This window comes from Elephas maximus, chromosome 18, assembly GCF_024166365.1.
Source record: "Elephas maximus indicus isolate mEleMax1 chromosome 18, mEleMax1 primary haplotype, whole genome shotgun sequence".
Classification (NCBI taxonomy): domain Eukaryota; kingdom Metazoa; phylum Chordata; class Mammalia; order Proboscidea; family Elephantidae; genus Elephas; species Elephas maximus.
In genome coordinates this window covers 72,402,316-72,418,709 of record NC_064836.1, presented here as the reverse complement: position 1 = coordinate 72,418,709, position 16,394 = coordinate 72,402,316, and the positions used below count along the sequence as shown (strand labels likewise).

At 37.9% G+C, this 16,394-nt stretch overlaps 1 protein-coding gene across 5 annotated transcripts in view; it reads left to right on the top strand.

Moving 5' to 3' along the window:
- SENP7 (SUMO specific peptidase 7) overlaps nt 1-16,394 on the top strand; it is a 175,075-nt gene that overhangs the window by 38,123 nt on the left and 120,558 nt on the right. For all 5 annotated transcript variants that reach the window (XM_049858319.1, XM_049858317.1, XM_049858316.1 and 2 more), the window contains exon 4: nt 3,988-4,085. In XM_049858319.1, coding sequence (XP_049714276.1) covers nt 3,988-4,085 — 98 coding nt within the window. The remainder of the gene's footprint in view (nt 1-3,987; nt 4,086-16,394) is intronic.

The window sequence follows — 16,394 nt, the reverse complement described above, 5'->3', positions numbered from 1 at the left end:
CAATGCAATGTGTCTTTTGATTTCTTGACTGCTGCTTCCATGGCTGTTAATTGTGGATCCAAGTCAAATGAAATCCTTGACAACTTCAATCTTTTCTCCGTTTATCATGATGTTGCTCATTGGTCCAGTTGTGAGGATTTTTGTTTTCTTTATGTTGAGGTGCAATCCATACTGAAGGCTGTGGTCTTTGATCTTCATTAGTAAGTGCTTCAAGTCCTCTTCACTTTCAGCAAGCAAGGTTGTGTCATCTGCATAACACAGGTTGTTAATGAGTCTTCCTCTAATCCTGATGCCCCGTTTTTCTTCATATAGTGCAGCTTCTCGGATTATTTGCTTAGCGTACAGATTGAATAGGTATGGTGAAAGAATACAACCCTGACGCACACCTTTCCTGACGTTAAACCAGTCAGTATCCCCTTGTTCTGTCTGAACAACAGCCCCTTGATCTATGCAAAGCTTCCTCATGAGCACAATTAAGTGTTCTGGAATTCCCATTCTTTGCAATGTTGTCCATAATTTGTTATGATCCACACAGTCGAGTGTCTTTGCATAGTCAATAAAACACAGGTAAACATCCTTCTGGTATTCTCTGCTTTCAGCCAGGATCCATCTGAGATCAGCAGGGATATCCCTGGTTCCACATCCTCTTCTGAAACCAGCCTGAATTTCTGGCAGTTCCCTGTCGATATACTGCTGCAGGTGTTTTTGAATGATCTTTAGCAAAATGTTGCTTGTTTGTGATATTAATGGGAAACCCTGGTAGGGTAGTGGTTAAATGCTACAGCTGCTAGCCAAGAGGTCGGTAGTTTGAATCCACCAGGCGCTCCTTGGAAACTCTGTGGGGCAGTTCTACTCTGTCCTGTAGTGTCGCTGAGTCGGAATCAACTGGACGGCAGTGGGTGGGTTTGGGTGATATTAATGATGTTGTTCTATAATTTCCACATTCGGTTGGATCACCTTTCTTGGGAGTAGGCATAAATATGGATCTCTTCCAGTCGGTTGGCTAGGAAGCTGTCTTCCATATTTCTTAGCATAGACAAGTGAGCACCTCCAGCACTGCATCCGTTTGTTGAAACATCTCAATTGATATTCCATCAATTCCTGGAGACTTGTTTTTTGCCAGTGCCTTCAGAGCAGCTTGGACTTCTTCCTTCAGTACCATCGGTTCCTGATTATATGCTACCTCTTGAAATGGTTGACCATCGACTAATTGTTTTTGGTATAATGACTCTGTGTATTCCTTCCATCTTCTTTTGATGCTTCCTGCATCATTTAATATTTTCCCCATGGAATCCTTCACTATTGCAACTCGACGCTTGAATTTTTTCTTCAGTTCTTTCAGCTTGAGAAATGCCGAGCATGTTCTTCCCTTTTGGTTTTCCATTTCCAGCTCTTTGCACGTGTCGTTGTAATACTTTACTTTGTCTCCTTTAGCCACCCTTTGAAACCTTCTGTTCATTTCTTTTACTTCATCAATTCTTCCTTTTGCTTTAGGTGCTCAACGTTCGAGAGCAAGTTTCAGAGTCTCCGACATCCGTCTTGGTCTTTTCTTTCTTTCCTGTCTTTTCAATGACCTCTTGCTTTCTTCATGGATGATGTCCTTGATGTCGTTCCACAATTTGTCTGGTCTTCGGTCACTAGTGTCCAGTGCATCAAATCTGTTCTTCTCGTGGTCTGTAAATTCAGGTGGGATATACTCAAGGTCATACTTTGGCTCTTGTGGATTTGCTCTGGTTTTCTTCAGTTTCAGCTTGAACTTGCATATGAGCAATTGGTGGTCTGTTCCACAGTCGGCCCCTGGCCTTGTTCTGACTGATGATATTGAGCTTTTCCATCATCTCTTTCCACAGATGTAGTCAAGTTGATTTCTGTGCGTTCCATCTGGCTAGGTCCATGTATAGTCGCCGTTTATGTTGGTGAAAGAAGGTATTTGCAATGAAGAAGCTTTTGGTCTTGCATAATTCTATCATTCGATCTCCAGCATTGTTTCTCTCACCAGGGCTGTATTTTCCAACTGCTGATCCTTCTTGTGTCTAACTTTCGCATTCCAATCGCCAGTAATTATCAATGCATCTTGATTGTATGTTCGATCAATTTCAGACTGCAGCAGCTGATAAAAATCTATTTCTTCATCTTTGACCCTAGTGGTTGGTGTGTAAATTTGGATAATAGTCGTATTAACTGGTCTTCTTTGTAGGCGTATGGACATTATCCTGTCACTGACAGCATTGTACTTCAGGATAGATCTTGAAATGTTCTTTTTGACGATGAATGCAACACCATTCCTCTTCAAGTTGTCATTCCCAGCATAATTGTGGTAAAAATATATATATAACAAAATACTTGCCGGTTCTATTATTTTTACATGTGCAGTTCAGTGACATTGATTACATTCATCATGTTGTACAGTTGTCATCACTGTTTTCCAGTTTTTTACCACCATTAGCAGACCCTCAGTGCTCCTTAAGCAATGACATGCCCTTTCCCTCTCCCCCCGCCTCTGGTTTTTTGTAACCACTAATAAATGTCGGTCTCTGTGTATTTACCTATTACATGTAAGTGGGTGAGTACAGTATTTCCTTTTGTGACTGAGTTATTTCACTCAACATGTTTTCAAGGTTCATGTAGCAGGTATGAGGACTTTCTCTTTAAGGCAGAGTAACATTCTTTTGTATGTATAATCCACATTGATAGACATTGACTGTTGTGAATAACGTTGCAGTGAAGGTTGGTGTACTATGTACTGCCTTTTATTATAGTAAAAGTCTTTTTCATATTTAAATTAAATACATCCAAGCCATTCTAACCTTTTTATCTGTGACCAGGTAGCTTTCAAAATATGTATGTGAATAAATTCCTTTTCATAACCAGATTATGGGACAATTCTCTGTTGTCTGTTCCTCATTTTTCAGAGATGCTGTATCTTACAGTCTAAATGAAAACCACACTGTCTGTGAAAAATATAAAATTTTACCCAGTCTGCAAATATTATCCAATTTTTAAAAACAAAATTTGTAAACATCTTAGTGTATTATTGAATATAAGAAATAGTGAACTTTTTTATTCTTTCAATAACATCTGTAGATGTACTCCAGGTTGCCCTTTTTACTGGTAGAAGTAGAGACGGACATTAAATATGTTAGTGTTATTCAAAGTTAATATTTTAATCACTTTCCCTTCTCCCCTATTATCATTACTTTCAATTTGTCACCTTGTGTTTATTTCATTTTTTGTCATTGTTTAAGATTTCTTTTTCCCCCTTTTTGGTGGAATAATGTTGCTTTTCTGTGTGGAGTATGAGAGTCAAAGACTACTCATTCCATCATTTTGCAAACGTAGGCAAAACCTTACTACAGAACAGTTGATTGGGGTACACAAATTCCGTAACAAAAGGTAAAGGCTGCATTTACTGTGAGGTTAATTAAATGATTGTAGGGAACTAGTTGTTGAGGAGTTCTGAGAGTCAGGCTGTGTAAGCCAAATTAGTCCTCTTGGGTACAGTTCAGTATAAACAGATAATATATAACTCATTGTGAGAAGTGTACTTAATAATAAGTCAAAAACCAAACCAGGTGGAATTGACAGCAACGGGTTTGGTTTTTTTTTTTAAATACTTCAGGGCTAGGAACTCAAACCAAACCAAACCCACGGCCCTGGAGTCAATTCTGACTCATAGTTATCCTATAGGGTTTCCAAGGCTGTCTATCTCTATGAAAGGAGACTGGCGAAACTTTCTCCGCGGAGCCGGTGGTGGTTTAGAACCACTGACCTTTCTGTTAGCAGTCGAATGCCATAACCACTGCACCACCAGGGCTCCTTGCACTAGCAACAGAGTCAGGTATTCTGTAGATTGCACTTTTTCCCCCTGTTAATTATGAACTTGCCTATTTATCTTAAGTTTCTAAATAAAAATGATACTTTAAGTGCCTCTTAATTTTCACATTTCTATATTCATTATTGAAATTCTGTATTCTTTTTTTTTCCTAGTTGAAAAGAACTCTAAGAAATAAGGTCATCTCTCTAGAGCATAGAAGTAAAAAAGGTGTCCGTGGGCATCCTGTTACTTCTAAGGCATCATCAGAAAGGTAAGCTACATGGGTGTGACATAGGGTGATTACAGTGTGTATAAGTTGTGCGACCACGGACAGTTCCTTTAAGCTCTGAGTCTCACTTATCACAACTTTTGAAATGCGGTAAAACCTACAAAAACCAGAACCTGTGTAAGGTGGAAACCTGTCAGAGAAGGAAAACACAAATGTTTTCGACTAAAAGTGGTAAGACTACACCCTGTCAAAGGCGAGAAACTTGCAAGACCTGGAAAAATAAGGCAGTTCTGCTGCGTTCTAGCTCTCACAGGTTTCGCTGTATGAGGCTTGAACTCAGTGCTTCCTAACTTTCCTTCTAACCTCTAACTTTCTGTGTATCTAAGTCATTTTAACTCCTTGTTTTTGTAGATTCTGGTAAGATTTAGCTGACAGTGCAGGAGTTACATATAGACTAATATAATATTCAACTCATCATTTTTGGCCCTGCAGGGAGGAACCATACTCCATTTAGTCATAAAAAGTACTAATAAATTATGGATATACTGAAATTCTGCAAGATTCAAATTGTAGCCATCTTTGGAAGGAGTTTAGAGCATTTCAGGGTTATACTATCAATCAGTGGTTAGAAAGTTGTTATTCTGAAAGAAGATATTGAATTTCCCTTTTTAACATAGGGAGTGAATAAAAAATTACAATTACCTGGGGTTAAAAGCTTGCAAGTGGCCATCCAAAGTACAGCAATTGGTCGCTGTTCACCTGAAGCAGCAGAGGATGAAGGAGAGTCAGGAATTGGAGGAGGAAATGGAATGTATGTCTGATTGCCTCCGTGAATAACTGTCTCCTTTGCCACGTGATCAGAAGAACTGGAAGGTGCCTCACTACCATTACTGAATGTTTTGATCAAAGATCCTATAGAAGAATCCTGATCAAAAGGGAGGAAAATTTGAACAGAATATAAAATTTTAATGGAATCCAGGATTTCTGGAGCTAATGAGGCTGAATGAACCCTGAGATGAACTGCTGCTCTGAGATAATCTCTAAACCAAAACTTTTTCCTCAAGTCTTCTTTGAACCGAACAATAGCTTAATTAGTAAAGAATGTTTGCCTTGAGCATTGTGCACTTTTAAAGAATTATCTGCGTGGGATCAAGTTGTCACCAGCAGCTTGAAAAGTTAGACGAGAAACTTGGGGGGTGGGGACAGTGAGTTTATGTTAATAGTGGTGGAATAATTTAGAAAAGGATAGAGGGAATGATTGTACAACTTGAAGAATATAATCAGTGTCACTGAATTGTACATGTGGAAATTGTTGAATTGGTGTATGTTTTGCAGTGTATATTTTCACCAAAAAAAAAAAAAATTATGAAAAAATGGCAATTAATTAATACCAGAGTAAAAATTTCAGATTTTTGAAGATCACACAAATCGGAAGACTAATGGTATCCTTGCATTTATGTCAGAGCACTCTGTAAGCTTCTTAGGCTTATTCTCTGCTTTCAAGTAAATAGTCTGTAGGAAATATAAAAATATATTGGTGACTCCAAATCAATTTATGTAACCCTGGCCTTCAGCCATACTAGGTATAAATTACTAAGGTAAATTGGGCCTTTATTTAGGTACAAAGATGATAGTTTGAAGCTCAGAACAACCACAAACTAAGTTTATAGACTTGGTTTTTCAAAGATTATCAAGACCATGTCATAAATAGTATTCGATTTGAGAGATGGTGTGCTAGAAGTAATGGGATCATATTTTTCAATTAAAAAATCAAATCATATTTTCTGAAAGGTTTGCACATTCAGAATTGTTTCCTTTAATGGAAGAGAGATGATCCCGAAGACCTTGCAGGGTTCATGTCTCATCAGTCAAACCTTATTTTCCCATAAGAAGGCCTGTAAAGTGGTGGAGATGAGTTCTTGGAGGATATTAGTGGCCGTTGTGATGTATTACTACTTTAATACTGCCTTTTGTTTTACTGGCATTATCTCTAATATTTTTCAGTTTGTCCTCCTAAATTATCAGTCCAGTATAAAATGGCAATTTTTAAGCCTCCTTAAAGAGTGTATGATATTTGACTTCTGTTCCAAGGTTACTGATTATCAGGCTTGTTGTCAGCACTAGCATAACATCTGCTTAATATATACTTCAATGACATTGTTAGAGGATAAAGATTAAAAAAAATTTTCGTAAAGCAAAAAGAAAGTTTTATTTGGCATACGTTCAAAGAGGTAAAAGTGGGAAACGGACAAGCATGCTGCCAGAGCCATGTCTGCCTGAGTCCAAGGAAATATTACAGATAGGCAAGAATGGGAAAACGGACAAGCATGCTGCCACAGCCATGTCTGCCCGAGTTGGAGGAACCTTAGAGAATCATCAGTATATATTGACATTACAAATGGGCAAAATCATTGAAAGAGTCACCTTTTCACAGATTAGCTAGAAACTGATCCTACATTTTAAAATGTCTTTCTTAACAGTCATTGGTGCAGGTTTCAGTAACAGCCAGGAGGGTCCTCATTGGTCCAACAAATTTTCTGTTCACTAAATGTTTAAATGCTAATAGAAAAAGATAAGAGTGGAAAGTCTTTTGTGTTCTGTTTTATGATTTGTTTACATGAAGCGTCCCTTAAAAGATATCCTAGCTATTGTCTTTATACCTCAGGGCCCACTTGATGTGTCCTTGTGAGTCCTTGTGAGTCCAGCTCCAGCTGTGTCACATTCTCTGTGCTCAAGGACAGGGAATAATGACTCCAATATTTTTTCCTAAATCATTCCCTCCTGTTGATCAGAGATTGGAGATAACACATTGATAATTAATATCTGGACTTAGTCGAGCTCCTAGATGGCAGCCATGGCAGGCTCTTTAAACTCACGGTGCTGATTTTCCACGGGATACCATCTTGTTCTTCACTAGGACCTTAAGTAAGAGCCATATTCTCATCAGTTGCATTGCCTAAGTGAGCAGAATGTGTGTACATCAACATTTCAGCCCAAGGCCTTCTTTTGCGTTTTAAGTGTATAAGATAATAGAGGATAAGTTTTATTATACCTAATACTATCAGGATGTAGACTAAGAATATTACTATACCTTGCAGTAGCGATCTAGCCTATGTACTTATTCCTGATGGTAACCGACCAAATAAATCTGGTGTTCGTAAGGGTGTTATGGTATGTAACCAAGTGGCTTGCTGTCTAATTCTGTGTATGTCCTGTCTATAGCACAGACTGTACTCTCTTGGACTAATTTAAAAATCTAAGGCTATTATGTTATCTCATGTCACCTTGGCTTAATGAGGTCAGAGGTTGCTTTTTGTTTCCATCCCATTAGCAACTTCATCTGCAATTTGTCCCATAGTGATTGAGAAATTTCATAAAGATTTCTCCAATTCAACTATACCATAAGTAGGAAATAAAACTGCCAGCCATACTCTGAGTGTTGGACTAGTGAGCTTTCTTCTGACTTTAATTTTACAATGTGTAGCAATTTAACATTACCTTTCCAGTATTTGGGAACCCTGGTGGCGTAGTGGTTAAGTTCTACGGCTGCTAACCAAAAGGTCGGCAGTTCTGATCCACCAGGCGTTCCTTGGAAACTCTGTGGGGCAATTCTGCTGTGTCCTGTACGGTCACTATGAGTTGGAATCAACTCGACAGCAATGGTTTTGATTTGGTTCCAATATTTATTAGCACCATTACTATGTATATCTAAAGGTAATCCTAAAGTTCCCAAAGTGCATTGCCCCTGTGTTCATCAGGAATCTAAACAAGTGATTGCCCACAAGAATTTACAATCTGTTGGATCATCTAAATTAGTATAGTTGAATCTACTACACAAAAATGTGTATCCATAAGGAGCACACAAATTTTGTCTAGAGGAAACAAAGTATAGAAAAATCTACATGTGACACACAAGTTTCCATTTGAGAATTCATGATTAGCAAGATAATACAGGATGGACCTCTCCCGTTGGAGGTCTCTATTAATCTACTTAAAACATACTGTGTATCCTTCCTGAGAGCAGGCTGCCCCTTCTTGGTTTACCTATTAACAGTCATGGGTCGCTTTCTCAGAAATGGAAGTGGAACCTAAGACAAAATGGAGCCTGAACCATGGGGTCTGTCTCTTCTGAGAACCTGGTTTCTTTAAGATGCATAAATTTCTGCATAGTAAGAGTGTGAGAGTTTGATTCCAAACATTAGACAGGTATTTCATAAAACATTGTCTTGAAGACGGATTAAACTAATTATGATTTACCTTAAACATAGTTCCCAGTCTGTTCTTTGGAGTCAGTTTCACAAAACAGCCTGAACTCTTCAAAAAAAGCACAATGCCCAGAGTGAAAGGGTGTTACTAGTTTATCTGGACCATTGTTTGACTCAAAAGTGGCTTCAGGAATTCGTTTTTATTTTTCTTTCCCCCAAAGTTCAGGAAAGGATGCCCAAAAGCAGTGGCCTGTGTGGGTTAGCATAACCTCTGTGAAAGCCGGAAATCTGGGTTCCAGGAGAATTACAACTCTTTCACAGTTCCTTTCTTTGGACCATGATCTTGTTATAAAATCTTTGCTCAAAAATGATCAATAGTGGTAGGGGGGCATCATCTGTTTTTTAAGATCCCAGGCACCATACAGTGAACTAAGAGGTAGAATAGAAACACTAACAATAATATTAGGCCAACTGTCTGAAACAAACAATAAAACCATGACCCTAAATTCTTTGAACCAAGGAAATAAATCTCATGAGGTGTTTGTCTAGATATAACAGCATCAGTAACTGCTTTTCATGTTCCTCAGCAGCAACTAACTACATTCTGTAAAACCTCAGGTTACATATTAATATAAACACAGCAAACATGTATATATTATGGCACAAAACTGTTTTGAGAGACTAACAGGAAATTTAATGCTCTTCTGTTTTGTAAAATCATAGCTGAAACTTCAGATACTTACCTGGTTATGATATTTATAACTTTGCTAAGTTTACCAACAGGAACTTCCAATTCAAGAGTTACAATATCTAAACCCATCAGTTAGATAATTTAGCAGAAAAGAGGAACATTGTTCCTTGCATCCAGAAAGTAGGATCAGCAGTATTCCCACATGAAACCCGTAGTGTCCTTTAGTTCACTCAGTTTTGTGTAGTTAATTTCTGTCCATGTGATTCTGAATCAGCCGCAGTCTGCGAACCCATCAGCTTCTGCGTTGGAGTTCTGGAAATCTTGCTTCAGCCTAGTCAGCCTTTTTCACAAGTCCAGTACAGTCCATCTTGTTGAGATATTTTGGTCAGACTTTTCAGCAAATCAGTGGAGTAAAAACTTATCTGCAGACGACAGATCTTAATATGGCCGTGATTAATTTATAAACATAATACTCGTAATTATTAAAAAAAATTCGGAACCAAATGAAGTCAGTTTAAAAAAACTTTGGACAAACATATTTTTAAATATAATGATTACAACATTGTCTTGAAGACGGATTAAACTAATTACTGATTTACCTTAAACATAGCTCCCAGTCTGTTCTTCGGAGTCAGTTTCACAAAACAGACTGAACTCTTCCAAAAAAGCACAATGCCCAGAGTGAAAGCATCTTACTAATTCAACTGGACCATTGTTTGACTCAAAAGTGGCTTCAGGAATCAGATAAAATATACTATATAATATATAGGTATAATATACTATATAATAATTTTGAGATATAATACCATATAGTCAGTATATACCAAGATTATCAAGTCTCTAAATACCTGAATAGTAATGAAAAAACTTCATAGTTAAACAATGTGAATTCCCCAATCAAACCATTAGCTTTGATGAAGTTGCGATCAAGTTAGCAATTAAGAAATAATAAAATTATGACATAATGTTATGTCTTTGATGTCTGATATTAGGCAAAAACAAAAGGAAATACTAACATACAAATTTTAACCCAAAGAGAATCAAGTGCTTCTCTTGATTTTGATAGCACATTCCATGTAATTTATTAAATAAGACTTTTTAACACTTTTCCTTTATAAAAATTTTTGTGACTTCCCATGGAATTTCAAAGTTGTCAGGAGTTTATTATAGGTCACTGTGAAACAGTATGTAAGTTATTTAACCAAAGATCTTAAAGTTAATAACCTTAGCTTTTTTTTTTCTTTCTCAAGCCATGTGGCTTGGTTTTTGACTCCGGACTGGTATTCTAATGAGAGACCAAACCTTTGCCTTCCAGGCAGATTACACAAAGCATAAATTAACCCTTCAACTCAGAAATCAAAGAAAATTTTGTTATTTTAGCAGGGAGAAACCAATTCTTTGTTTTATATGCTATTTAAAATCTCATAAACCATTAAACTTTAGTCAGATAAAACTTTTGACCATATCAAATAAATTTCTTTTTAATAAACCTCTTAAATGCTATTTTTGTTGCCTCTCTTACAGTGAATTGCTTGAAATGGCAAAAATGAACACACTCATTAGCAGACATACATATTCTTTCTCTTGTGGCTTAAAAAACAAAAGTATATAAACTTAAATTATGATAAATATCTATTTACCCAATTTTATACCGCTAAGATACCTAAAAGGTCTCGGAAATTATTTTAAGCCTGTATTATATAAAATATAACTGTAATTGAAATAAAGTTTCTTTAAACATTCTAAGTTTTCATTCAGCTTTTAGTATTTCCCGTATTTTTCCCAATCTAAAATTACTCTTAAAGATTTTATCAGCTGGCTTCAGAAATCACAAAGCCTCTGCTCAACTGACCAATTCAGTGATATGGATATAACCTTAAGTCTCTGGTTAGCAGAAACACTTCTCCAGGCCGTTTCAGGTGTATCTCATTGTGATTCCTATTTTTTGACTTCTTTAAAGTTCCCCTACAATAGAGGGAACTTATTTATAGTTCTTTTATGATTGGGAACCACCCAATTTCTCAACTATAGCAGAGCTTCCTGGAGCTATATGACCTTGGAGACTGATGTTGTCCCACCCCTCTATTTTTTGACTCATGATAGAAAACAGGATTAGGGCATTCCAGTTCATTTACATATGTTTAAATTGATCTAGGCATTTTGAAAGGCAAAAGATAAACAACTCTTGGTAAGCAGTTTTACTTCCTCTTTATTACCTTTTATCTACCCAGTAAATAAAAGCTCTTTAGCAGTTTTGTAAATGAATCCATCAATTCTTGGGTAGTCTTTTTCTTTTCCCCTTAGGCTTGTCCTATGCCTTCTTTTACCCACTCTGGAGCTGCTAGTTTTACTTAAAGACAAAAGTTATCCCTTTTCCTTAAATAAAACACTTTTCATATAATATCCAGCTTAAGTTACTTAGAAAGGTTTTGCTTTTAAAACTGACATACAAAAAAAGTTTTTCAAAATAGCTACTAAAAGTCTGAATCATAAGATAGACACAAGATGCAATTTTTCTCTTCGAAGCTGGAACTGAGTTTCTAAGGCAGCCTTATGGCTATCCTCAGCCATAGCCTCCAACCTGATACAAAACAGAAACTTAGACAACGCTGTAATCCAGAAGCAAGCTCTCAGAGCAAAAGGAGATGGAGAGTCCACATGAATTCACTGAACAATATCACACAAAAGAAGGATTTGGGGATTCTAGTTTCTTAAAGTGTATATAACAGTTTTTCATAAGGTGGACTCAATTCGATGAAAAAAAAGGTTCTAGATAAAACTTATTATCAAGGTCTCAGATGATGGAAGAATATTAGACCTTTTGACAAAACTGAGTATCAAACAAAAGTTCCCTAAAGAGGAAAGGAGAACACAAATGAAAGCTTATTTTCTCAAAGTTGTCACTTCTAGTATACTTGGTTTATAGCATTTTTTAAAATGAACCCCAAACTAATGTCTTGGTAAAAAAAATGTCTTGGTAGAGGTGGGAAAATCCAGGCACATTTCTCAAGGATGTTAAGTTCTAAGGTTCAAGTTTTTGGTTTCCTTTTTTTGAACTTAATTCATTCTGCTGCCTAGACACCTAGACTCTTATTTTAGACTTTAAATATACTAGTTCCTCCAATTTGGAAAGTACTTTAAAGTAGCTACTGATGTTTTTAATTTTAACATTATGATTCTTTATTGAGAAACCATATAAAACATGTCAGGAGCTACCACTTTTCCCTGCAAATTTCATAGCACAGGTCAGGAGCTGCTACCTCATACTGAAAATTTGGCAAAACAGGTCAGGAGCTACCACCTCCCCCTGCGAATTTGGCAAAACAGAGCACTATTTTCTAGGTTTTCTGTCAGCCACAGAAAGAAACCTAATGAGGAATGCTGCCGGACTTGGACAGTGTTTCGCTTAGATCGGTGGGTACCTTCATTGCGTGAGAGTTTGCTTGTGGGTGGCAGGCAGCCTAAGGTCATTCTCCCAGGAGATGATGAGTTCTTTGAAGGCAGGGGTAGGGTCTTTCTGGTAACACAGGACCTAGCAAAGGTTGAAATAGTGAATGGATGGAGGAAATGTCGGGGGACGGCCAGGGTACTCTGAAGTCTGTCCTTCACCAGCAATAGATAAGAAAGCAGCCTCACCCTGCCCACACCTGGTCTGCTCTCAGCCTCAGGAGTCCCGCCTCCCCTCCCATCCCCATTCTCAGCCCTGGCACTGAGAGCTCTGCCCATCTGATCCGGTCACATGAGTCTTCAACGCTTGTGGTGGGCACCGGCGACTGCCCTTACGGCATTTATTGGTCGACCAGTGCCCAAATTTTTGTGGCTTATAGTGACTCAGAGCTGTTTGAAAATCGAATTACTTCTTTAATGTTTGAAATGCCTGAATCCACACCTAAACTGCAGTTCACCAGATGAGTTGCTAGATAGCACTTTTAACCAAATGACCAAGCAAAAACCTAAGAAAGAGTCAAACAGATATGCCGAACAAAATTTAAGGAAACAGGAGAAAGAACAAAAAAGAATAAGCAAAGGCTGGTTTTCTGAGAGCACTCACCCTGTCAGTGTCAAAGGGACATGGAGTGCAAATGCGTGGGTCCAGAAGGTAGGACCTCTCTTCACTGGCTTCTGCTCCTCAGTCCAGGTCTCCTTGAGGTTGACTGTATTTGTAGTTTCAGAAACCCTTTGCAAATATGCCATTAACTGTTGTAGGTTAAAAACATCACAGAATTTAGTAAAGCCAAAAGAAAGTTTTATTTGGTATATGTTCAAAGAGGCAAAAGTGGGAAATGGACAAGCCTGCAGCCAGGGCCATCTCTTCCCGAGTCCAAAGAATATTACAGAATAGGCAAGAATGGGAAAACGGACAAGGATGCTGCCACAGCCATGTCTGCCCGTGTCCAAGGAATATTACAGAATAGGCAAGAATGGGAAAACGGACAAGCAAGGTGTCACAGCCATATCTCCCTGAGTCTCAAAGATTTAAAATTTTAGTAACAGTGGATGTTGACATAATAGCACAACATCGATCAAAATCAGCATCTTTTTATTTAATTATTAAATAATTTTTATTGTGCTTTAAGTGAAAGTTTACAAATCAAGTCAGTCTCTCACATATAAACTTACGTACACCTTATTACATACTCCCACTTACTCTCCCCCTAATGAGTCAGCCCGCTCCCTCCTTCCAGTCTCTCCTTTCATGACCATTTTGCCAGTTTCTAATCCCCTCTACCCTCCCATCTCCCCTCCAGACAGGAGATGCCAGCATAGTCTGAAGTGTCCACCTGACGCAAGTAGCTCACTCATCAGCATCTCTCTCCAACCCATTGTCCAGTCCAGTCCGTGTCTGATGAGTTGACTTGGGGAATGGTTCCTGTCCTGGGCCAACAGAAGGTTTGGGAACCATGACCGCCAGGATTCTTCTAGTCTTAGACCATTAAGTCTGGTCTTTTTATGAGAATTTGGGGTCTGCATCCCACTGTTCTCTTGCTGCTTCAGGGGTTCTCTGTTGTACTCCCTGTCAGGGCAGTCATCAGTTGTGGCCGGGCACCATCTAGTTCTTCTGGTCTCAGGATGATGTAGTCTCTGGTTCCTGTGGCCCTTTCTGTCTCTTGGGTTCATAATTACCGTGTGACCTTGGTGTTCTTCATTCTCCTTTGATCCAGGTGGGTTGAGACTCATTGATGCATCTTAGATGGCTGCTTGTTAGCGTTTAAGACCCCAGACGCCACACTTCAAAGTGGGAATCGGCATCTTTTTAATATACGAAAAGAACAGTGTTGTTCACAGGATCCTGACAAAGGAAGGTGGATGTTTCTTCTCAGTTGTCAAAGTGATGTAGCCACTAGCCAATAGTGTAATCAGTTTTATAGTTTACTCAGCTAGCCAGCTTTGGAATAATAGGATGTGATTTTTGATAAAATTTAGAGGGCTTTGTATTATTTTGAAAACGTATCTGGAGTAAGACTTTTTTAATTGCTAAGGTATATATTGCATTTGTTCAAACTGCCAAAGTTAAACTGTCCATAAAAGGCTCCTGCACTGTATTTGTAGGGTTATGTAACAATATTTAAAGGTAAAATTATTTTCGAAAAATCTGTGATGTATGGTAGAGAGGACCTGGATCATGTCCTAGTGGTTCAACTAGGAGAAGGCATCCTTTCTATACTTTTAAACTTCTAGTGTTTCTTTACCTTTGTCAAAAGTTCTGGAACTTTGGATTCTTACTTTTTGTAAATCATCTTGCTAGATTCAAGTAGGTAAAATGTTTAGGGCTAGTTAGAATGTTTGGAAACTGAGGTGGGGTGGAACATGTTTGGGTGAAACTGGGTTAAATTGGTAGAAAGAGTTAGGAATTTGACTTGGTTCAAAACAATAAATAGGGGTGGGAAATTGTCATGTATTTGCTTCACAACAAAATGAGCATATGTTCATATCTTTGTAAAATTCTTTTGTGTGAATATTTTTAGAAGAGAAGCAGTTTGGCTTGCCTTTTCTCCAGAACTTCCCCCCTCCCTCAATTGAACTCATTTTCACCACCATGAGCTTACATTTGTACCTACGGACTTAGTGCTCTGGTAATATAACATTCTTATCAAGTTATTGTACTGTTCTTGCCTGCTAATCAGTATTTTGGGAGCTTTTGACATGTAAATAATGGAGCAGAATTGCCATGGCTGGACCTCTGAATACCCTATAATTATGGTGGCTAACATCTATTGTATGCTTATTTCATACCAGGAATTAGGATAATTTGAATTGTCTCATTTACTTTTTGCAAATCTGTGTGGTGGAAGTATTATTGGCCTTATTTTATAGATAAAGAAGCTTAGATCCTCTAATTCATTAGAATGAGGAGGAGTATTATTGGTTTATCTCTGGAAAACCTAGCTTGATATTAACCCAGAACAGTAGCCTTAATTTTTTGGTTTAGCCACATGTAAGTGGCTTCTGTGTGCAGGGAAGTAAAATCAACAAAAATATCTGAGAGTAAAACCTGCGAAAGTCAGAACCTGTGTAAGGCAGAAACCTGTCAGAGAAGGAAAACTGAAAATATTTTCCACTAATAGAGAGCAATAGAAAAGTGGTAAGACTGTGTCCTATCAGAGGCGGAAAACTTGCAAGACCTGGAAAAATAAGGCAATCCTGTTGAGTTCCAGCTCTCACATGTTTCACTGTATTTGAATTACTTTGGAACCTGTAAAACGCTATATGCTGTATTTGATCTCACTTTAAACCTTGTAATATTTTTTAGCGTCTTTTAAAAATAATTAACAGCTTTATTGAGATTTAATTTGTTGTTGTTAGTTGTCATCGAGTTGGCTCCAACTCATGGTGACCTTATGTATAACAGAATAAAACATTGCTCAGTCCTTCAAGATAGTTGGTATATTTGAGGCCATTGTTGTGGCTGTTGTCTCAGTCCATTTCCTTCATTTTCGCTGACCCTTACTTTACCAAGCATGTTGTCCTTTTTTAGCTTTTGGTCTTTCCTGAAGATGTGTCCAACGGAAGTGAGCCAGAGTCTCTCTAGCCTCCATTCTAAGAAGCATTCTGGTTGTATTCTAAGACTGATTTGTTCATTCTTCTGGCCAAACTGAAACCCATTGCCCTCGAGTAAATTCCTACTCAAGTCCACAGTATATTCCGTATTCTTTGTCATCAACACAATTTGAATACATAATTCTTTTTCTGTCTTCCTTTTTCATTCCCCAGCTTTCGCATGCACATGAGGTGATTGAAAAGGCCATGGCATGGGTCAGGTGCATCTTATTTTACAGATGAGGAAACTTAGGCCCTCTAATTCATTAGAATGAGAAGGAATATTGTTAGTCATCAAAGTGACATTTTTACTTTTTAAACCTTTAAAGAGGTTGCACTAAGCAAATAACATTGGACAAATCCCACCTTCATTGCTACCTCTGTGGTAAGGATCAGCATGAATCCAGTCCCCAAAAT